This window comes from Neoarius graeffei, chromosome 25 (genome assembly GCF_027579695.1).
Source record: "Neoarius graeffei isolate fNeoGra1 chromosome 25, fNeoGra1.pri, whole genome shotgun sequence".
Lineage (NCBI taxonomy): Eukaryota > Metazoa > Chordata > Actinopteri > Siluriformes > Ariidae > Neoarius > Neoarius graeffei.
This window is the reverse complement of record NC_083593.1, coordinates 19,019,554-19,042,936: the sequence shown is the minus strand read 5'-3', so window position 1 is coordinate 19,042,936 and position 23,383 is coordinate 19,019,554. Positions and strand designations below refer to the sequence as shown.

The window sequence follows — 23,383 nt, the reverse complement described above, 5'->3', positions numbered from 1 at the left end:
AAAAAAAAAACCAAAGAGTATAATCCAAAAGAAAAGCAAAGTGCAAAAATACAAAAGCTAAGAAGATCAAAAAACACAGTACAAAGGAAACTGGAGATAAACATAACAGCACAAAGACTCCGTGACAAGAGGACTGAACTCAGGGGTATAAATAGACAAACTAATTAAGGACACAGGTGAAGATAATTAGGCAATTAACACAAACACAAGACACAGGAACAGTGGCGGCCTCTAGAGGCCAAAATAAACACGACATGAAAAGGAAATAACAGCAGCCTCTAGAGGCCAAAACAGTCCTAGTCCTAACAATTAGCCTGGCTAACGCGACTTCAAAGCTCTCCGAGCATTTGGTCTGGCCAAGCTATTAAGCCAAACCGTTTCCCAGAGCCCGTGGTTGACCCGCCTCCCTGAAATGCCTCAGTTTGCTACTGGTCGAAGCCAGAAAAGGCTGTGACGAAGCTTAAACCAATCACATCATTCTTTCCTCTGACGTATGCGACGCGACAGGGCTAACTGGTAGATTAAACTCTTACCGAAGCCGGTCGGGAGCAAGGCGAAAACGTCCTTCCTTTCAGTAAATACCTCCAGGGCTGCTCTTTGCTCCGTTTTCAATGAGAACTTCCCGTTGAATGCTTTCAATACAGCATCTACCGCTGTGTTAAAGGCTTGCCGCTGCTCCATGTTCGTGATGTGAATGAAGCGCTTCCGGCATAGATTCTGTAAACAATCTATGGCTTCTGGTCGCAGTTCTACTACGTCACTGCCTTGAACACGCCTCTACCCAGGGCCGTTGGAGATGCTCAAAGTTGATTGGTTCCCGATTTTTCGGGAGCTTGGAAATGCTGTAGATAGCCTGCCTGGCCAGACTAAGCTCGGAACAGGCCCTCGTGTTGCGTCACGCTTAGGATGGGCGGGCCCAGGCTACTCATCTATAGCTGATATAACCACATGGGTTCATGATTACTTTGGCAAACCTTTGTCAAGCACTACAATACAGAGTTCCTTCCATAAATGGCAGTTAAAACTTTACTGTGCAAAAAGGAAGTGTTATGTTAATTGTGTCCAGAAGCGCTGTTGACTCGGAGGCATCTGGGATGGACCATCACACAGTGGAAATGTGTACTGTGGTTCGACGAATTGGTATTCCAGGACTTTCGTGTGCTCCAGACCAAAGATGCAAAGGAGCATCCAGACTGTTACCAGCAACTAATCCAAAAGCCAGGGTCTGTCATAGTATGGTGTTTTGTCAGTGCATTTAGCAACCATAACTTACACTTCTATTATGGCAGTATTAATGTAGAAAAGAGAATTGAAATTTTGGAGCAGCATTTGCTGCCTTCAAGATGATATCTTTGCCAAGGATATTTCAACAAGACAATGCAAAACCACATTCTGCACATATTACAAAGGCATGGCTATGGAAGAAGAGGGTGCCCATCTCCTCTGTCCCCAATAGAGAATGTATGGTGAATTTTGAAGTGAAAAATATGACGATAATGATGGCCCTGTACTGTTGCACACCGTAAGACCTGTTTGCAGGAAGAATGGGACAAAATAACATTTGAAATGCTTCATCAATTGGGTGTCTTCAGTTTCTAAACATTTTTTTAATGCTGTGAGAAGGAATGGCAACATTATAAAGTGGTAAATGTTTTACTGTCCCAACTTTTTTTAAAAAATGTGTTGCGAGAATCAAAATTGAAATGAGTGTTTATTTTGGAAAAACAATACAATTCTTGAGGTTTAAAAAAAGTGCTGTTGTATTGTTTTGAGTGCAATACAGGTCAAAGATTTGTAAATAATCATTGCTTTCAGTTTTAATTTCAACATACCATCCTGGGCGGCGCGGTGGTGTAGTGGTTAGCGCTGTCGCCTCACAGCAAGAAGGTCCGGGTTCGAGCCCTGTCGCCGGCGAGGGCCTTTCTGTGTGGAGTTTGCATGTTCTCCCCGTGTCCGCATGGGTTTCCTCCGGGTGCTCCGGTTTCCCCCACAGTCCAAAGACATGCAGGTTAGGTTAACTGGTGACTCTAAATTGTAGGTGTAGGTGTGAATGTGAGTGTGAATGGTTGTCTGTGTCTATGTGTCAGCCCTGTGATGACCTGGCGACTTGTCCAGGGTGTACCCCGCCTTTCGCCCGTAGTCAGCTGGGATAGGCTCCAGCTTGCCTGCGACCCTGTAGAACAGGATAAAGCAGCTAGAGATAATGAGATGAGATGAGACATACCATCCTAACTTTTTCTAATTTGGGGCTGTAGAATCTGCAGGTAACACGTGATGAGTTTCACTTATGTCCGATTGCTGACAGTTTAATTATGTGTTTGTCTTATGTTCTTGCAGAGAGAAGCTGGTAACTAGAGAGAGAGGGAGCTGAGCAACCCAGCACCAAGTGTATGTGCATGTATGTGTGCACCTAAAGTGTGAGAACGAAATAAAGTTGTTGAAAAGTGAAGTTTAAATTGAAAATAAAATGCACCTTGAATTGTCAAGCCTATCTCCCATTTTCTCATTTCCCAAGAGCCATGAGAGTGCTACAAGCCCTTTTACAGTTTCTCAACTTTTGTTAAGAAGGGGAAGAATTTACTTCTTCCTTTGTAGTTAAAGGGAGCATATTATGAAAATCTCACTTTCTCAGTGCTTGTGCACCTATGTTTGGGTATCTGGAGTGCCTACCAAACCACAAACTCCGAAATAAGATAACCCAGTTTCTTCTGGGCTGCCTATTTCAGAAAACGTGCTTTAAGAAGCTGTTCAGAGTTGGCTTTCTATGTCACAATGGGAGCTTATTAGAATTATGCCAACCCCAAATCTGAGTATCTCCATTCATGGCATGAGAACTGCCTTTGTGAATGAATATTTCAATTAATTCAATATCATTCGATATACTGAATGAGGATAGTGCTACCTGATCGGTTGGTGGAAGAGAGAAGTGGGGAACGGTTAAAGGAAAAGGCACTCAATCCAGCTGTTCTGAACAGGGCTGTTTAGACAGGATGAGAAGAGTGCTGTGCTGTTTTATACTTGTGCTATTTTGCCCCAAGCATGTCATAGACATTCTCATTAAGACCTCACTGTTCCAACTTGTGGAAAAGGGATATAATACAGCACGTTTAAAGATAGACAGCCTTTCAGATTTTTCAAGTTTAGGTCGTAAAAAGAATTTTCCATGACACGCAACTATTTTTGTTTAGTGGACCGAAAGCTACTTAATTCGAATCACAGACTTCCAATTTTATTAGGGTTTTTTATTTTTATTAAATTTTTTAAATAAATACACTACCGTTCAAAAGTTTGGGGTCACCCAGACAATTCTGTGTTTTCCATGAAAAAAGTCACACTTTTATTTACCACCATAAGTTGTAAAATGAATAGAAAATATAGTCAAGACATTTTTCTGGCCATTTTGAGCATTTAATCGACCCCACAAATGTGATGCTCCAGAAACTCAATCTGCTCAAAGGAAGGTCAGTTTTATAGCTTCTCTAAAGAGCTCAACTGTTTTCAGCTGTGCTAACATGATTGTACAAGGGTTTTCTAATCATCCATTAGCCTTCTGAGGCAATGAGCAAACACATTGTACCATTAGAACACTGGAGTGAGAGTTGCTGGAAATGGGCCTCTATACACCTATGGAGATATTGCACCAAAAACCAGACATTTGCAGCTAGAATAGTCATTTACCACATTAGCAATGTATAGAGTGGATTTCTGATTAGTTTAAAGTGATCTTCATTGAAAAGAACAGTGCTTTTCTTTCAAAAATAAGGACATTTCAAAGTGACCCCAAACTTTTGAACGGTAGTGTAGAACAAATTAATGAATTTAGGGCCACATGGCCCTAAATTCTCTGCTCTTTTTTTCCTGCTTCACTATGACGCAATTCAAGATATTACAGTACGTCACGCATCACTTGGTGGGCTTTCCCTGTTCGCGCAAGGCATTGTGGGATACAAATTTGAAACAGGAGAGAACAATGGAGGACGCGAATGAAATGTAAAAGACCGAGTACAGTAATGGAAAGCAAGAAGAAAAGACGTTATGCTGTGAAGGAAAGGAAACGCAGGACCAAACTAATAAATATCGGCGGTCAGCGAGCACCTCGGTGTGATTAGCTGTTCATTTAGCGACAGAATGATGGAACTGTCAGTGCACGGTCAAGGTAAACCTGTAGATGACTGTAATGCAACACTGGATGCCTGCTGCTGTAGAATCCAAAAGATGATGATGACGATGGCTAAGGTAAGCGTGCACATGCGCACACCGGACTTCCTCTGTCTGCTTGACTGCGTGAAGTGAGTGATTTCATGCTCATTATTTGCTAGGGAGTCCCCTCAAATTAAACAACTTCCCAGCCATAGAATGGCCTGTTTTTTTTTTTTAAAGATATTACAAAAATAAACATGTCACAATGACCAAATTTCAGAGGGAACTAAATTTCACCGGTTTTATGAACTCGAAAGGCTGTCTACTTTCAAGAACACAGCATAATTTTTCATAACCTTGATTGTTGGTCTTTGACATTTTTTAATAAAAACACACTGCACCCTCACGATTTTTTCATATTATATTAAAACAGATTGTGCTTAAACTACGCCTAGCTTTGGATTCAGGCGTATTCTGGAAACAATTCATATTATTTTAATTATGAGCTAAACACTACAGCAATAATGAGCATATTTTCACATATTATAGGCTGTTATTGATACCACTGACAGACATACCGTCACACAGACCACTGGATAGCCGGCTGGTGGGTGAGCATTGTGTATAGTCCTTTTGACATCATCATAGTGCAGCAGAGACACAACATGCGGCGGTGAGGGGAATGTGACGTCGGCCATACTGTTGGTCTCTTCAATATACACTATGGCCTTGGACATCTGCCAATAAAAGAAAGAATCAAGAAAACATTGTAGTCTGATCCTCCGTTAGTCATCATTCTAAAGACATCTAAATAAATAAACAAATACCTAGGTTTAACCTTATTTCACAGGTACCAGAGAATATATGAGGTGCGATCAAAATGTTCCGAAACTGTTCCTGTTGTGAATGAATGGAGAGAGGCACTGTCATGTGCTTGCAGCAGGAGTGAGCCTGCCTGATGTGTGAGTCAGTTTCCATGTGACGTTGCACCGTCAACACCGGGACCTGCATTTTTGTGACATGTACGTGTGTGTTTGCAATTTCACTATGGCCCTCAAACTTGAGCACAGTGCAAGCATCACATTCTGTGTCAAACTCAGGAAATCAGAAATGGAGACCCTGGAAATACTTCGCAAGCACAGCCCTCAAAAACGTCCAGGAAATTGGGAGCATTGTGCATCAGGATCATCAGATCACCCTGACCTCTCCCTCTCTTGAAGTGTGAACGTCACTCAAAATCACCTTGCCCGGCTCATTGCTTCATTGCCATAGGCTTGCTGAAGTATTTCAAGGGTCTTTGTTGCCAATGTCCTGAATTTGACACAGAATTCAATGTTTGGTCTTGTGTGCCCATGCGTGTTGTCACATAAATGCATGTAACACAGGTCTCCATGTTGACAGCACAACACCATGCAGCATACTGACTCACGAGCGTTACTGTTCACTTCTGGTGCATGCACATGGCCGTGCCATGCTCGGTTTGTTCGCAACAGGAACTTTTTGATCGTACCTCGTATACATCATTAAAAAAGCAACAATAATTTTTGATATGGAACTGTGTGATGAGATACAGAGCCTACAACAAAATAAGATGTTAAATTTATGGCTTAAAAAAATATCCAGTGCTATTTATTTTTATAAATCAGTAAGAACACACTGCCCACTGAAATTTGAGGACTGCTCGCTTTTCAAAATGCTTTTGAATCATTCTGTGTCAGTTTGCAATAACATATTAAAGACTAACCAGATTAATTTTGAAGAAAACAATATTGGATGGACATATTTGTGACATCAACTAGACAACAATTAAACTGTACTTTCAGAAAATTCTCTCTCAACAGATACATTATCTGCTGTGCCACAGGTGATTTTTCCCTGATGTTGTTCTGCCAGGCCTATTGCAACACTTCCTAGAGGTTTGTTGAGTTCCTAGCCACATTTCTCTTTCAAACCCTTTGATCCTTTCTTCCAGAGTAGCCTGACTAGGGTTAAATTGGCGCAGATTTTTTTTTTGGGGGGGAGGCACCCAGCACACACCCCTGTCCAAAAAAAAAAAAGGTTTAGTATTGCAGATACCGAGATATGCCCGCCATTTTTATTTAATTAATAAAGTTTAAAAAAGAGAAAGAAAGAAATCGTTATGTGGGACTGAGCTGAAAAGTTTATGGTATAAATTTATATGTAACAGTAGGTCCTTGCTTAAGTTTTTTCCCTGCTTGTGACACGAATGCAGTGAAAAGCAAGCTGGGTAAGTCCTGTTGGATTTTAACAGGGCGCGGGAACTTCGTGCATCGACATAATAACATCCTGTATTCCCGGACTGCACTGTAGACTCCATGTAAAGGGTGTGCGCCATCCTTTTATGTTTATGGTATTGTTGACACGCATGTTCACAAGCCAAAATGATAAAGATGCACACACGTGTCGGCTGTCCGGCTACTGCTCGTATTCATTAATAGGGTATCCCTGTACTCACTATACCCGGTGTATGTACATAGTACACGTGCCATTTTGGGATGAGTCTCACTTTGATTTTTACGACAGCAGCTAGATTGGTCTGTGAGAGATGTTGATTTTTGCAACAGCTCTGAAGAAAATCTGCTTAAAATCCCCTGAGTCTTGGGAACTAAGGCTTATTTATAGGACTTGTTCATATGCAACTCACACAATCATTACCGTATATAGTTCTCAGTCCATTAGACTCAGGAGCTCAGATTGCAGTTACTGACTTTGTATTAGAGACATGCAACTCTTGCAGTCTTTGTTTATAGTTATCTTGGTACCAAGTTCTGTCTTACCTCAGTTTACCTGGGTATATTCACTGTCTTAGGGCATATTCACACCTACGTTGTTTGGTCCAGATCAAACGACCAAACGAACCAAATTTCCCTTGGTCCAGACCTTTTGGGTTGGTCTGAATACAAACCACCGAACTCTGGTCCGGACCAAACAAGCGGACCGAGACCGAGCTGCAAGGTCGAACTCTGGTCTGGACCAAAGGAACCCTGTTGCGGATCTTTTGGAGGTGTGAAAACAGACCGGACCTAATCTGACAGTTTTGCTTTTTTGTACCTCGGGAGCTTCCGTCGTTTGTCGAGCATTATGGGAAACAGAGTCTTGACACTCCACCGCAAAGTGCAAACACTGTTTCGGTTGTCAAGGGTCGTTCAGTCACCAGTGGTAGGCGAGTACAAAAAATGAGTAGCGGGCAAACGTGGGCCGAGGAAGAAACGCGCACCCTTGTGGATATATGGGCAGATGTCCACATATCTGAGCTTTTGGAGAGAACACACAAAAATGCCGACGTGTTTGCTGTATTCAGTGAGAAAATGAAGGAGAAGGGGTTCACGCGCTCCCCAGAACAATGTCGGCTAAAAGTGAAGAAACTCCATCAGACCTACATTAAAATCAGGGACATTCTTTCAAAAAGTTGCAGTACTAGCGACGCAAAAAAGAAATTCATCTATTGCGCGAAGAGCCAGAACTGTCACAACATGATGTGCGCTCATCAGCGCTATCCTCCGTAGCCGCCTTGCCCTTTGTCGTCGTCGTTGATAAATTACTTGTACAACAGCATAGTAATCGCACAATTGTGAAAACAGCAAAAACTGGAAAAAACATATAGTTTTGATGACATTAAAAAGAATAACAGCACGGAAAGCCTCCATGACTACTTTTGAACTTAACGCTTTGTGCGCGTGTCGTCTCTGACCAATAGCTGAACGACCTCAGGGCGTGTGGCTTTGTTGACAGATTTTGGTCCGCTTACTAAAATGTAGAGTGTGAAAGCGAACCGCACCAAAATGAAAAAATAAAAAAAACATTTGGTTCGGACCAAAGCAAGTGAACTATCGAACTATCCTGGTCTGAATACACCCTTAGATGTACATTGAATGTCCTGAGCAGGAGCTCAGATTGCAGTTGCTAAAATAGTAAATTTATTGATACAAGGTGTTTGGTGGTCAGTGTACTACACTGTAGTGTGTCATGTGGTAATGCAAAGCAACATTCATAAATATTACCATATATCAGTTGTAATTATGTTCTACGCATATACCTGCAACTCTGACAATATCATTTTCAGTGACTAATAAAATGGTTTTGAAAGTTCCTACTTTTAAAACATTTTTGATATGGTAATTTTCTTGAAGAGATTTCATTTACAGCATGTCCCTGACAGCTCAAAATGCATCTCCAGGCATTTAAAAACCGTAGAATTTCCACCCCTAGCCCCCCCCAGCCTTACTGGATTGACACTCCCTTTCCCATTTTCCTGGATCTGCCCCTGTTAAAGGTCTGGTGAGTAGGCAGGCCATTGCATTACAAACAGCACCTTCTCCTTCCTCTTCAAACATCTCAGCTTTGAAAGTGTGTACGGTAATTCAACAAGTCACAATAAATAAAAAAGCAAGGTTGTCTACAAACATTACACAAGCAGCAACAATCATATAAGCTTGTACTGAGAGTTGAAACATTTTATACATAGAGATGTCTAATACAGATACTCCAGAGTGTAACATTAAAGAGGACGATCGCTATACCTGGATCTCAGCCACCATGTTCTCATCAGGTTTGAGGTGGACAGTGAAGGCTTCTCTCATTTCTCTGGCCCCATCAAACAGGACCTCCACCTCCACAAAGTGTTCTGTTTCACCTTCCTTAAATTCAACATCTGCATATGAACACACACAAATGTCAGCTTCCTCAGAGTGTGCAGAAATGTAAAGCATACATGTCAAGTTATACGGTTTCCCCGTATTTTGTACGGGAAAATACAATTTTTTGGCTAATACGGCGTACACTGATTTTCATACGGGAAAATTACGTTTTGTATCAGAGATTTTTTCCGTTACTCTGAGAAAATTTTCTTAGCATCCACCATTTATTTTTTCAAAACACGCATGCCCAATGAAACAGAACTATTTTCGATTTATTTGGTTTTATAGCTGCACGTGGTTTTCTCGGTCATTTAAGTACATCGTCTCGGACTGCCCAGACTTCTGTGACGGCTGCAGAAGTTATGTTCTGCCAATTTTTCATGGAACACAACATCCCCCTGACAGTGCCAGACCATTTTTTGCAGCTAGCAAAAAAAAAAAGTTTCTTGATTCAAAGACTGCACAGGTAAGCATTTGTTTTATTTATTTAAGTTTTTACTGTTTGCATGTAGGAAAGCTTCCTCCATTATGATGATAATTTAGGGAGGCGATACTGGGATTCGCCGTTTATACAACGGCAACTGTAGTTACCCGACGATTTCTGGTTTCGCTTCCCTAAACATTTTAATTGCTGATAGACATTATATGTAGACACAGATGACCAACACTCGTTACTACCATCAGTCATCAGTAAACTGGAAAAGTATTGAATGAAGAGTAATGGTGGTAATGACCGTTGGTAACCTGTCTCTAAGGCCCTGTCCACACGGCAACGGATTCAGGTGAATCCGATACAATTGTTTATCGTTTAGGCCTGGCGTCCACACAGCACCGGTGTTTTGGGTGCTCCAAAACGCAATCTTTTGAGAACGGGTTCCAGAGTGGAAAGATCTGGCAACGTTGCCGTTGCGAAGTCGTCTGGATGAGTAGAACGGATTTGTTTATGATGACGTCACAACTACATGACTGTCAGTGCTTCACGCCGGGTAGAAGTGTAACGAACTCGATGCGAGTTGTCAACAAATCCTATAACTTGGTTCATGAAACGCGCTTACAAAATATTTTCACTGTGAATATTTATTATGTAATGGTGCAAAGTGAGAGAGAGAGAGAGAGAGAGAGAGAGAGAGAGAGAGAATAGCCCTTAGGGCAGAGTCAATCCCACCAGCAAAAATAGGGAAAAAAAGGAGCGATCTCACCTCTTCAGATGTTGGTTTAAGTCCTACAATGCATTCCTCAAAAAGGGCGTAGAAGAACAAATTAATCCATCAACGTGTAGCATTCAATTTATTCCGGACCATTAAAGACGCCGCCTTCCGCGTAGAATCATACGTCATCCTCGCCGCCATATTGGATGGGTCAAAGCGGAGAATAAAGATGCCTCATTCATGTGCTGCGTTGAACTGTACCAACAGGTTTGCCGTCCAAACGAGATCACATGGGATTACCTTTCACGGGTGAGACTGGAAAAATACTTTTCATTGTATTTGGTCATTATAATGTAATTTTACGAACAGATTTTTCTGAATTTGTGGCTAACATGAAGTCTCGCGCATAATAGTTTATGCGCATGCGTCCTTACTTCTTCTATTGTTCTGGTGTCTCCGAAGGGACCGTCTTACAGCGCCCCTAGAGGTGTGGCATGTGTATTGCATCGTTTTCAGCAAGCGTTGCGTTGCCATATGGACCTGATATTTTACTGATCGTTGCCCATGTGGACGCGATATTTTTTTAAATAACATCTCGTTGCCGTTGTCGTGTGGATGTAGCCTAAAATGTGTAGTAGGGGATGGAAGCAATTTAACACCATCTACATGTTTGCCGTGCTCTGATTTTCTTTCATTGACCAGGAAAATAATAGATGTATATTGGGGAAAGGTCTTTGATGTAAAAACTGCTCTGGGTGTTGCCAGGTTTCCAATGCTGAAACAACTTTTTACTGCTTTGCTGTGCCTCCCACATAGCAATGCAGATAGTGAGAGGGCTTTTTCACTGGTTAGGAAAATTCATACAGAGTACAGAAAAAATATGGCTGCAGACACATTAACTGCATATCTGCAAATTAAAATGAACTGTGATGAGGAGCTACAACTGCTACTCAAGCAGTGATATTATACCGGTAGCTACACTGTAAAAAATAGAATTACGCTTTGTTCAAGTAATTCCATATTCACAATTGAATGGACAAGAAAATATGAATAATTATTAACGAACAGAAAAATCCACATCAAGCTGATAGGGTGCACCTCAGTGATGTGTAAATATACAATAGTGAATAATCTGAATTGAAAATACATAATTGCCACAGGTGTTTATTCAGCACATGCTCTTAATGACCAAGACACGGGGTTTCCTCTCCCAAATGCAAGGGCTGGGCAATGTGGTTCTCTCTCCGGTTGAAGTTGTGCAGGCCCATGTTCTGAACCAGCCAGTGTGTATTTAGGCTGTGCAGGGTCATGTTCTAAGTCAATCTGCATCTTAACAGTTAAGGCCAATTTATGCTGACAACCCAGTCCTCGCAGATGGCGTCTGCGAAGCCCCCCCCACTTCACAGACGCTCTGCGCGCACCTCCCAAAAATTGTGACCACCGCAGACAGCGTCTGCACAGACAGCGTCTGCACAGACAGCGTCTGCACAGACAGCGTCTGCACAGACAGCGTCTGCACAGACAGCGTCTGCACAGACAGCGTCGCAGACAAGAGGGCTCTGATTGGTCCACTCTACATCCGCTGTACATGCACTTCCGCTTCCCTACTTTCCCGGTTTTTGTTTTCACAACCGCCATTTTTAAAAACACGAGCGAAGATGGAGCAGCACGAAGAGCGGTTGATCGAGGAAGTGAGGAAGTACGTACATCTATACGACTCCAGTTCTAGTCATTATAAGTAACCGGAGGATAAACACTCCACTAACCACACCCACCAACTACTCCTAGTGATTTTGCGACTTCGCGCCCCCTTGCGTTGTGGCGGTGAATAACATCGCGCACGCCTATTACTCCCTGCTCAACGATAAATTACAACTGTCTGCGAAAAGCTATCTGCGAAAGCCTTGTCGCAAGAGCATGCAGAGGCCCTTAGAAGGGCCATGTCCCCCCCTTAAACATGAATGTTTTGACATGGATGTAGCTTGTGTTTCAGAGCAGCTAGATTAGAATGACAAGACGCCCCAATTACAAGTGCACTTATTATTGCACTGTAGCTTGGCCTGTGAAACCAAGTTCAAGTACTGAAGGGCCATGTTTTGATTAAAGAAATGAAACCCCATGTAGCCTATTCATGCTTAAAAAGACAGAAAATAGATTGAACTCAGGGGGCATGCGCTGCAATTATACAAATACTTGATTTTGTTTAAAAGTGCTTATTGAAATAAAGTTTTTAAAAAAGTGTGAAGTTTATTGTACACTATTGAAGTTTTGTAATTGTGTAGAACAATGAAAAAAGGCATGTATAGTTTAATGATAAATTGTGATAACCTCAATTGCCTTTTTGTACTACTGTGAATTAGTCTGGTTAACACCAGACCATATCACAAGTGAAATATGGTCTGGAATCCGCCTACTGAATTTCTCGTAGGGGAGGTGTGGTTTACGATTGTCAACGGCCGTTTATTGGACGTTGCGAATGTCTATCATTTAGCGTATGGCCAATCATGGCAGTTGTACCCGGTGACGTAGTTAGAGCGACGAAGAAGACGAAGAAGAGAAGGAAAGAGAAGGCAAAACAAAAATAGGAAAACAATGGCACCGAACGATTACTGTCGTTTTAAAACAAACTTTCGCTCTAAACAATTCAGAACAGTGTCTAAAGCTTGATCGAAAGTTTGGTTCGTATCGCTCGCCACCATGTTAAATGTGATCCATAAACAGTCCCAAATAAACTACAAGCTTTCGTTTGTCGAGTATGACGCGTCACTGTCTTTCCACCCCTCCCCACTCTCTGATTGGCTCCCTAACTCAGGCGAGCCTTTAGACCAGGGGTCACCAAACTACGGCCCGCGGGCCAGATCCGGCCCGCCACCCCCCTTTGACCGGCCCCCCCAGCCCCTCTGCCCCCCCATCACTTGAACCGGCCCTATGAGGCAATCCCCAAAAGTGGTCATGGCCTATTTTTTTAAAATTGCTTTTTGGCAAATAATAACATGTCTGCATCTTGTATTTTGTTGATTTTATCAATTAAAATTGATATTTAGTTATAAAATGAACTATTCATATTTTCCGAATTTGTCATATGCTCGCGATCAAGCAGTGACAGGCAGCGCATGCGCAGAGAACTGTCAGTGTTCAGGACAGCAAAATGGCTAGCGGTAAGCGAAAAGCTGACAGAGAGTGCAGAGTTTTTACAGAACAGTGGACCACCGATTATTTTTTCGTTCAGTGTAAGGACCGTGCAGTTTATCTTGTATGTAAAGAAAGTGTGCCGGTTTTCAAAGAATATAATCTGCGTCGTCACTATGAAACCCGCCACAAAGAGTATGCTAGTTTGCGAGGGCAAACAAGAGAAGACAGGATTCGGAGGATGAAATGCGGACTGGCTGCACAACAGAATGTATTCCTTCACCAAACCCAGATCAACCAGGCTGCTGTCCGAGCTAGCTATAAGGTAGCTCACCTACTAGCTACCCATGGAAAGCCGTTTACTGATGGGGACTTTGTTAAAGTATGCATGCTTGCTGTGGCTGAGGAGATGTGTCCCGACAAGAAGGATGCGCTCAATGCGGTGAGTCTCTCCGCACCTACTATGACCAGGTGAACCGAAGATTTGGGGGACAACGTGTATGACCAGCTGAATGAGAAAGCGTCAGAATTCGAGTTTTTTGCTTTGGCCATGGATGAGAGCAATGACGTGCAGGACACAGCACAACTGCTGTGATCTATTGATCTATTGCTCATATTATTATAATTTCACTGTTTTTTAAAATGTATTTATTTTATAGGCCTATTTATTTGACCTTTATTAAGTGCTGCATACAATTATTATTTATATTATTAATAATATCAACAGGCCTACCTACAATTTATAATTTTCCACTCACCTTTGCCAGTGTCAATCACCTCAAATAGGCAGATGTTTCTTACCTTGACAGCTTTGATATTATTTTTATTAGAAAATAAATAAATGGAATATCTGTGGTATTTCAAATTAAAACAAAGTGTGAAGACTTGATTACTACTTTTGCAAACCACTAGTAAAGATAAACAAATATGTGCCAGGAATCAAGTGTTGGTATAGTAGTGTGGATATAGTAGTGGGGATGGCCATGCCAGGCTAGTAATCTCTACTACACAATGAGGCCTGCTGGTGGTCATATTTGTCTGGGTCATACAATTCTATGTGATATAGCTGACCCGACCCCGGCCCCCATCACAGTCAGGAACAACAATGTGGCCCCCAGAGAAAAAAGTTTGGTGACCCCTGCTTTAGACCATAGTTTCCATGCTGTCTTTTCAGATCGGAACGATTGTGCAAAGCAGCATGGGATTTCCCAGGCTAACTGTGAATGCCACTGTTCAGCAAAAAGAGAAATCTATGTTGGCAGAATGAGGAATTAAAAATTGACTTAATTAAGAATTCTTAATAAAGATAACAGTGTTATCATAGTTTGGATTATCATGGGCACATCGTTGGCAAAACATAAAATTCTTAATGCAGACGGTTGCCTTGAAATTTCAAGTATTCTCAACTATTCTTTTTTTTACAGTGTAGTGCCAAATCTGTAACATCTTTGTACAACAAAAAACACTCCAAAAAGGAATAAGATTTAAATTCTTGTTATAAATTACTGGGAAGATTTTCAATTTAATGTCATAATTTATTAATATTTTCACTTACCTTTGTTTGCATAATATATTTGATGTGGTTCAGTCATCTTTAGTTGGATCTAACACTGCTTGTGGTGTCAACACTTTTTCTCCAATGGAACTTTTACCAACCGTCATTTACTGTTTGACATGATTTATATATAATTCATTACATGTATAATTTATTACTTGACTGTACATATAGTCCTTTTTAATTCAGTTGATTTCTCTGGGATCTAAAATTTCTTTTTATTCAGTACATGCTTATTTGTTCCCTTTAACTTGATAGAGTGTGATAAATATGTCTATTGCAATAGCATTGTTTCCCATACATTGACGAGACTATGGCGGCCCGCCATAGTCTAATTTGGGCTGCCATAGTCTCAGTCCGCGCCCGCCCGGCGACACTGACACACCCGGCCTGACATTGCGTGCGTTGCCTATCTGAGACAGCATGAGGAGACAACTCTGATAAGCTACATCCTGTCTGCATCTACATGTTAAGGTAAGTTTATACAACTTTATGTAGCCTTTGACACGATTGAGAAGGTGACATTTAGGCTACGCTATTGTGCTTTATAGGTGTATGGAGAGCGCACTGATGGATGACGTCAAGTGTACTGTTTCAGTAAAATTACTTTGTCCATTTCGTACTGGCAAACCTACCTTTTCTGTAAGGCAACAGTAGGCTATTTTGAGGCAATATTAGTTAGCCCTACGTAGTTATCTAATTCGTCAAATTAACTTCATCATCCTACCAGGATCAGGTCGTTTCCAAATTCACCGGTGAAGTGCTTCCCGCTTGACGTTGCATGTGCGCAGTCTATCCAAGTGATGGAGACGTGAAGTGACAGCAGTGATAAACTAATCTAGGTCTGCATGTACATGTTAAAAGGGAAAAGTAGTCTATTCTAACAGAGAGCGAACTTCGATGCCACTTTTGAGAATTAGTGCTAGTAGCCTTAACGCGATTTGTTACTGGTGAGACGGAAGACGTTCAATTATTTTTAGCCTTTTCTAATAGGCTACCTTCTAAAGGTGAAGCTATTAGGCCACATAATTAAGGGAATGTAATGTTAGCTACCTACTTAATTAAATTAACTTCTTGACTCGAATTTGATCGTTTTCAAATTTACTGATGAGTGTTTCTCCACTAACTTAGGCCTTAATGCAGGGGTGGGCAATTATTTTTTCCATGGGGCCACATGAGAAACAGAAAATTTTGTAGAGGGCCGGACCAAAAGGCTGAACTAAATTCTGCATAATATTAATTGTATTTCTTTATATAAAGCAGTAAATAACATCGTTTTTACAAGCTGCTAAGAGTATGGAAAAAACGAGGTTGCCTTACAAAAAATGTCATTTATTCAATCAAATTTCCCAAAACAATGGTTAACAAAATGTGAACGTTTGTACCAATTTTTTTTCAGTCACATTCACCCCAAAACACAATAAAGACATCACAATATTGTCTTTCTACTCCAAATCAAGCAAGATACATTATATTATAATAATGATGCCCACATTTGTAGTCTAATCACCTCATTTTGTGTTTTTCAGTTTTTTATTTGTTCAGTGAGAGAAATCTAGTCTCTGTTGGTCTTTAATGAGTGCATCAGAGTCAGGTTGAATGTCTGAGGTGGAGATGCGAAGCACAGTCGACAGATGATCATCAGTCCATTCGGTGTAGGAATCAGATCTACAGATCAGCTCGGGCTTCGGTGCCTGCTGGTGACGTCACACTACATGATTGGCTGGACCGTTTGAAGGATGACGTAAAAGTTTGTGGTTGGTCTGGACAAATTACGGAAGTAGTTATCGCGGATTAGGTTTCGTGGGATTTCATGTCATGTTCATGTCGCGCGCATTGCGTTTTTGTTGAACACAACTTCAAAATAAAAGCAATGCACATTCAGTCAATGCATGAGGTAAAATTAGAAAATACATTTATTTTGTAATTTCTAATTAACCTTACGCGGGCCGGTCAGAATGAACCAAAGGGCCGGATGCGGCCCGGGGGCCGGGAAATGCCCAGGTCTGCCTTAATGCAACGCGTTGAATGTCAGGTGACGATGTCAGCCTTATTGTAGACGCTACAGCTGTAACAGAAAATCTCCAATCCTTATTAAACTGATGCTAAATTTGTTTTGTTAATTCAGATCATGAGCATTTTGAATTATTTCAAAAAGAGGGATCGAAATTCACCTCAGGATGAAGAGGTAGTGACTGAGGTGGTGTTTACATTAGACCGTATCCGTCTCGTTTTCGTCGCGGATGCACTGTCCGTTCACATTAAAACGCCGGGAAACGACTCCACAGGCAGAACAACTTGAATCCGCCAGGGCCCACGTATTCAACCCAGTTCGTATCTGATCCGGTGCTGTGTAAACATTGAGATACGAGGAAACGCAGTGCTGAGCTCTAGCTGACGTCGTCATTGGACAACGTCACTGTGACATCCACCTTCCTGATTCGCTGGCGTTGTTCATGCCACGTTGGTCATGTGACGCGACTGCTGAAAAACGGCGCGGACTTCACTTCTTGCTATTGTTTCCGCCTTGTATCACCTTTTTGTTTTTCATTAAAGAGTATAAAAGTATGAATATAATGCTTTGCTTTGTCATTCTTAATGTTGTTCATGGTAAGATGCAAATACTGCCCATTGTGTAGTTATGATTGTCTTTAGGCTTGCCATCCTTCCACTTGCAAGTGGTGAGTGACTTGCGCATGCCCGATATGCACTGGGATCACACACACAGCAGCTCAGTCCCAAATCACTGCTCGTGCGATTCACTCGCGTGCTCTGTGAGCTGCGCAGGGCCGGAGTGCGCACCCTCCAGAGGGTACTCGCTGTTCAGGGCGGAGTGATTTGGAGTGCAGCCGCTGAGGAGGAAGCGCTGAGCCGCACTGACACATTTCAACTTACGTGCCGTCTAATTAGTCATGTGATTAGCGTATCCGTGTATTGGCGTTGCTGTGTGCACGCGAATCGTGTATTGGCGTTGCTGTGTGCACGCGAATCGTTTTAAAAACGTTAATCTGATGATCCGCTGATACGGTCTAATGTAAACACCACCTGAGGTAGGCCTAACATCAACTGCTTGCTGTCTTTGTCAGGATGTCAAATTGGTATACCGGTAACACTCCTAGCAAGTGAGTGCGATGAATGGGGGCAGATATACCCATTACTCAGCCACTTAGCAGCGATTGCCCTTGTTGTGCTAGTGTCGAGCGTGAATTGTGAAAGAGACTTTTCCACAATGAACAGGGTAAGGACATCTGCAGGCAAACCAGTGATGTGAATTTCAATTTACATTTACCCATTGTTTTTATGCTCAAATCCCACCTAAATTCAATCTCACTTTCACTTAATTAAATATTTCAGAGTGAGCTCTACAATCACATGACTCATTGTAGTAACAAGTTGTTTGCCATTTTAGGTCAAAACAGACCTTCGGAACAGACTGCAAGGAGAGCACCTGGCCGCCTGCTTGAGGATTTCCATTAACGGGCCACAACCAGAAGATATAAATTATGAAAGGGCACTCGAACTCTTTCTCAAAGCCAAGAAAAATCAAATGCACAAGTGCAGGGTGTGGTCTTTGTAAATAGGGCAGGCATTTGTCAGGGTCACTTTTGACATACAGCAGAGCTAGAAGTCCTTGTTTTGTAGGACTTTTTGTAGGAGTTCAGGGTGTGAAGTATTGTAGGATTTTTGGTTTGGTTTGGTTACTATCTGTAATATGTTCTTCTTGTAGGACTGCCCTATGGAAGCCGCAAGAGGCTCTTCATATAAACTTTTTTTATTCACCTTGTTATCCTGAGATAACGACATAATTAATTCAGGATGTCGAGAAAACACCACAACTAATTCGAGATCTCAAGAAAACAAAACAATTATTCCATGATCTCGAAAAAACAAAAACAATTATTTCATGATCTCGAGAAAACAGCTGAGATTTCTAGTAGAGCTGTGCCCCCCTGTGGGTCAGACAACGAAGACTTAGAAATTGGCAGACATATTTAATTATTAATAATTTTGAAATGATCCCTTATTAAAAGACTTAATGCAATCTCTCCCTGTGTCAACCCCTGATCAAAATATTGCCTTATTAGGTGATCGATTATTCCAGACATTCTAATGACCAAAGTTGCGTCTATACAGAATGAGAAATAGCCCCAAAGTCAGCATATCACAAGTCTCTTGGCGTACCTGAATGAACCATTTCTCAGCTGTTTACTCGAGATCATGAAATAATTGTTGTTTTGTTTTCTCGAGATCACGGAATAATTGTTTTGTTTTCTCAAGATCTCGAAATAACGGTTTTGTTTTCTCGAGATCTTGGAATAATGTTTTTTTCTCGAGATCTCGAATTAGTTGTGTTGTTTTCTCGAGATCCTGAATTAATTATGTCGTTATCTCGGGATAACAAGGTGAATAAAAAAAAGGATTATATGAAGGGCCTCTCTCGGCTTCCGTACTGCCCTCTGTAGCAACATGCTAAAATAAAATACAAGGTGCATAACCAATACCAACGAATTTGTTCTTTGTTAGTCTTAGTTTAGTAGTATTAGTAGGCTAAACAACCCCCGCGCACCCCTGCAATTCAACCGGACACGCGCGCCATGCGCTAAACAACCCCCCGCGCACCCCTGCAATTCAACTGGACACACGCGCCACGCACGCCACGCCCCCAACGGGCTGCCCCCATAGTCTCCAAAATTTCTGTGGGAAACACTGAATAGGAGTGTATAATGTGGAATAAAACAATCGGTGCTTTGGATTATACAGTATATTCGATTTTTTTCTTGTGTATAAGGGCTTATGGGTGTATGTAAGGGAAAAGTACAGATTTTGTAAGGGCATGGGTAACTAAAGGTTGACATTTATGGTAAAGAAACATGGAGATTCTCACTAAACTTCTCCTGTACATGTATGCCATCTGTTTTTAACCAGAATGACTTACAAACATGCTTACTTCCAGGGGTTAAATTGGGCCGGGGCTGTCCGGGGCTGAGCCCCGGCACATAAGCTCGGAGCGGATGGCATATGATCACGCACACATCAAAAGCAACAAACCCTTTTCACGATTTTCAGTTCTGAATAATTAAATATCGTTTTATTAATCAATAAACCCATGACTTTTATGAGATAGATCATAGTTTTCCTGATAACAAGACGACCTGTCAAAGCTATTTAGAACAGAACTTGCGATCAGAGATTCTGGTTTCTGGAACACTGCGTGGGTTGCCAATTCCGCTTTTTATAAGCGACTTTGGGGTTTCTTTTTTTGTGAGCTCGCTTTAAAAAAAAATCAGAAGTCGTGGTTTGCGGGTTTTTGGGCTTGTGTTTCAGCGTTGTGACTTGTTTATAATTTTCTCCGTACACCGTCTCCCCTTTTACCTGCATACGATCCTAATCCATCAGAGGTGCTTGAACGAACTGTCTGTGCATTTGGCGAGTTCAATTTCCATAGTCCCCAGTTATCGACAGAAATTAGCCAGGGGGAAGGGGGAGATGTCAGTTAAAGTTAGCTACTGAGATTGACCAAAAGTTGAGCCTAAACATACATAAGATGAGCATATTATAGCAGCAAAATAGAAGCACAATCATTTGAATGCAGCAAAACTTTTGCTGCATTCAAATGATTGTGCTTCTATTTTGCTGCTATAATATGCTCATCTTATGTATGTTCTAGACAATACAAAAAGCACCACATGCCAAATAAATAATTGAATACATAATAATAACAATAATAATAAATGCTTCCAATGTTATAGTGTTGTTTGTATTTGGTTGCATTCACTGCATGAATATATTTGATTGACAATTTGACTGACAGTGTTTTGGCATATTTAACATTTATCCTCCAAAATAAATCAACTGTTTTGGTTTAAGATTGTGCAAGCCTTCAAATTTTCTCACTGAACATTTCTCCTTCACATTTTTCACCTGTAGGCATGTGACAAGATTTAACATGATATTGCTCAACCTACCTCTGTAAAGTCAGCTAACAACTTATTAAAATGCACCAGAATTCAGCAAATAACATGTATGATAATAAAAAACTTCTGGGGGAGGACCCCCAGACCCCCCACTAATCATTTCCTTCAAACCAATGTACAACAACCTGTACAATCTGTTACATTGGCCAACCAATCTACATTCAAACTGCCATAATGTGTAGGGGGGCACTACAAGACACACATAGGCCTACAACACACAGATAAGGTGTATATCTCTGTGCAATATGATATGGTTATCAAATTAGAGGGTTATTTTCCAAAAAGTATATTGGGGCAGGGCGGCGGGGGCAGGGGCGGGTACGAGGCAGAGCCCCCCCACATAACCAATCCCAATTTAACCCCTGCTTACTTCTGTACTCCAAGCTCTACTTGGAATACATCCTTGGAACTCTACAAGGGTTGACAATTGTCTAGAAACAATTAACGTTGGGCTGATGCATAAAATTTCATTTAGATGTTATTTAACCACAATCTGACATTATTTGTATAAAATAGTGATTTGGTATAAATAAACCTATTCAGCAACCCTAACTAGAAACAACATCCTAAAGCTTTAAGCACAAGGAATTCATCAGCCATTTTAATGCAGCTACTTATCCAGACCCAGATATTGTCCAAACACAGACTGAAAAGAGAGAAATGCAGAGTACGGAGAGATTCCTCACCCTGAGAGATGGGGTGATAGTCTTCTCCCGACACAGCTGAACCATCTTTAGTGTGTACTCTCACCACGGACACTTTGGAGGAATCTCCCATTCGACGCACGGGGATCCGCACAACGCTCATCTTCCCTGACTCTTGTGGCTCGTTCACACTCAACTTTGTCTCAGCAAACTTGATAATTGGCTCTGAGAAGAAGAGTGACATTTTACTTAACAATTCATTGCTTATATCAATAAACTAATATAACAAACATCTCATTTTTTTAAGAACTATAACTTAAATCTACAGACGAGACTATATATATATGTCAACAATTATTTTTATTATCTATTACATGTGCAGTGCTGTTTTTAAACACTCTTGTTGAGTTAAACCTGACATTTCACCTTGGGGAATTTACATTTTATTGACCACTACACTGCGTGCACAATTATTAGGCCAGTGAATATTCTGACTTTGTCACTATTTCTACACACATTTTCAACTCCAAACCATATACACTTGAATACTTACTGGATTTAATCATTTTCAGGTGGTATGTATTTGTGTAATGAGGAAAAGTGTGACCTGAAGTGATTAAGAGTTCATATAAGGTGTGCATGATTATTAACCAACTTCATTACCTCAGGTAAAATGGGCTTTAAAAAAAAAAGATTTAACTGATACTGGAAAGTCAAAAATTGTAAAATACCTTTTGGATGTATGCAATACACTTGAAATAGCTAAACTATTAAGGCATGACCACCAGACAATCAAATGTTTTGTTTGTCATTGTTGTTCATATGAACCAACCAAGAGTCACAGTGGGAGGTCGGGGCGAGAGAGCCAGTTGACAGTGGGACCACCAAGAGTCTTTAGCCCCAGGATTCCGTTGGGGGCACCGAAGACCAGACAGCATTTGAGTAGGTGGCTCACAGTTTGGGGGGGGGGGCCCACAGGAGTAGTTCTCAGAAGCTGCCGTGGCAATGGTGTGGAGGAAGGCCTGACTTTTCCCCCAACCAGTGTGAAGACAGTTCAGCCTGACCCAAGCGGGGTGTGGGAGGGAGTGCCCAGCAAGTTTAGTGGAGGGCTCAGGTGTGCAATTGTGCAAGGTGGAATTAGCACCCTCCCATTCCTTGTGCTACTGATCCATGACCCAACTGGGGATGAGGGGGGTGCTGTTCTCAAGCTCTACAGCACATACAGCAAAGTGCTTGCAGTTAAGGCACGGTTGAGTATTAACTTCGCTGAAGTTTGGCACCAGGCTGCCCGGGATACGGGATTTCTCCACGAGTTTGAGAACCAGGTGATTCCTTCGGATGCTGGCAAAATGGATAACAGAAATGTTGCGTTGTGAATAGTCAAAAGGGTCACAAAAAATGGACAGAGAAGAAAAGGCACAAATTGACTGCAAAAAGCTTGAGAAGAATTAAACATGAAGCTACCAGGAACCCATTAGCCTCCAGCGCAACCATATTCCAGAACTGCGACCTATCAGGAGTGCCCAGAAGTACAAGGTGTAAAGTGCTGAGAGACATGGCCAAGATAATGAAGGCTGGAAAAACAACCACCACTTAATAAGACTCATAAGTTGAAATGTCAAGATTGGGCCAAGAAGTGCCTGAAGACAGATTTTTCAAAGGTTTTATGGACAGATGAAATGAGAGTGACACTTGATAGACCAGATAGATGGGCCCAGGGCTGGATCACTAATGGACACGGGGCACCTTCGAGTAAGGTGTCAGCAAGGTGGAGGAGGAGTACTGGTATGGGCTGCTATCATTCAGGATGAGCTAGTTGGACCTTTTGGGGTTGAAGATGGACTAAAAATCAACTCCCAAACCTACTGCCAGTTTCTGGAAGATCCTTTATTCAAGCAGTGGTACAGAAAGAAGTCTGCAGCATTCAAGAAGGCTATGATCTTTATGCAGGACAGTGCGCCATCAAAAGCATCCAAGCACTCCATTGTTTGGCGAGCCAGCAAAGGCCTCAAAAATGACAGAATAATGACATGGCCCCTTTCCTCATCCAACTTAAATCCTCTTGAGAACTTGTGGGCCCTTCTCAAATGTGACATTTACAGTGAAGGAAGACAGTGAAGGAAGACACGTCTTT

At 41.6% G+C, this 23,383-nt stretch overlaps 1 protein-coding gene across 1 annotated transcript in view; it reads right to left on the bottom strand.

Annotated features, from left to right (window-relative positions):
- frem2a (FRAS1 related extracellular matrix 2a) overlaps nt 1–23,383 on the bottom strand; it is a 239,449-nt gene that overhangs the window by 69,627 nt on the left and 146,439 nt on the right. The window contains exons 11-13 of the mRNA XM_060909268.1: nt 21,292–21,474; nt 8,682–8,812; nt 4,719–4,877 (exon numbers count right to left, since the gene is read on the bottom strand). Of these exons, the coding sequence (XP_060765251.1) occupies nt 4,719–4,877; nt 8,682–8,812; nt 21,292–21,474 (473 nt within the window). The remainder of the gene's footprint in view (nt 1–4,718; nt 4,878–8,681; nt 8,813–21,291; nt 21,475–23,383) is intronic.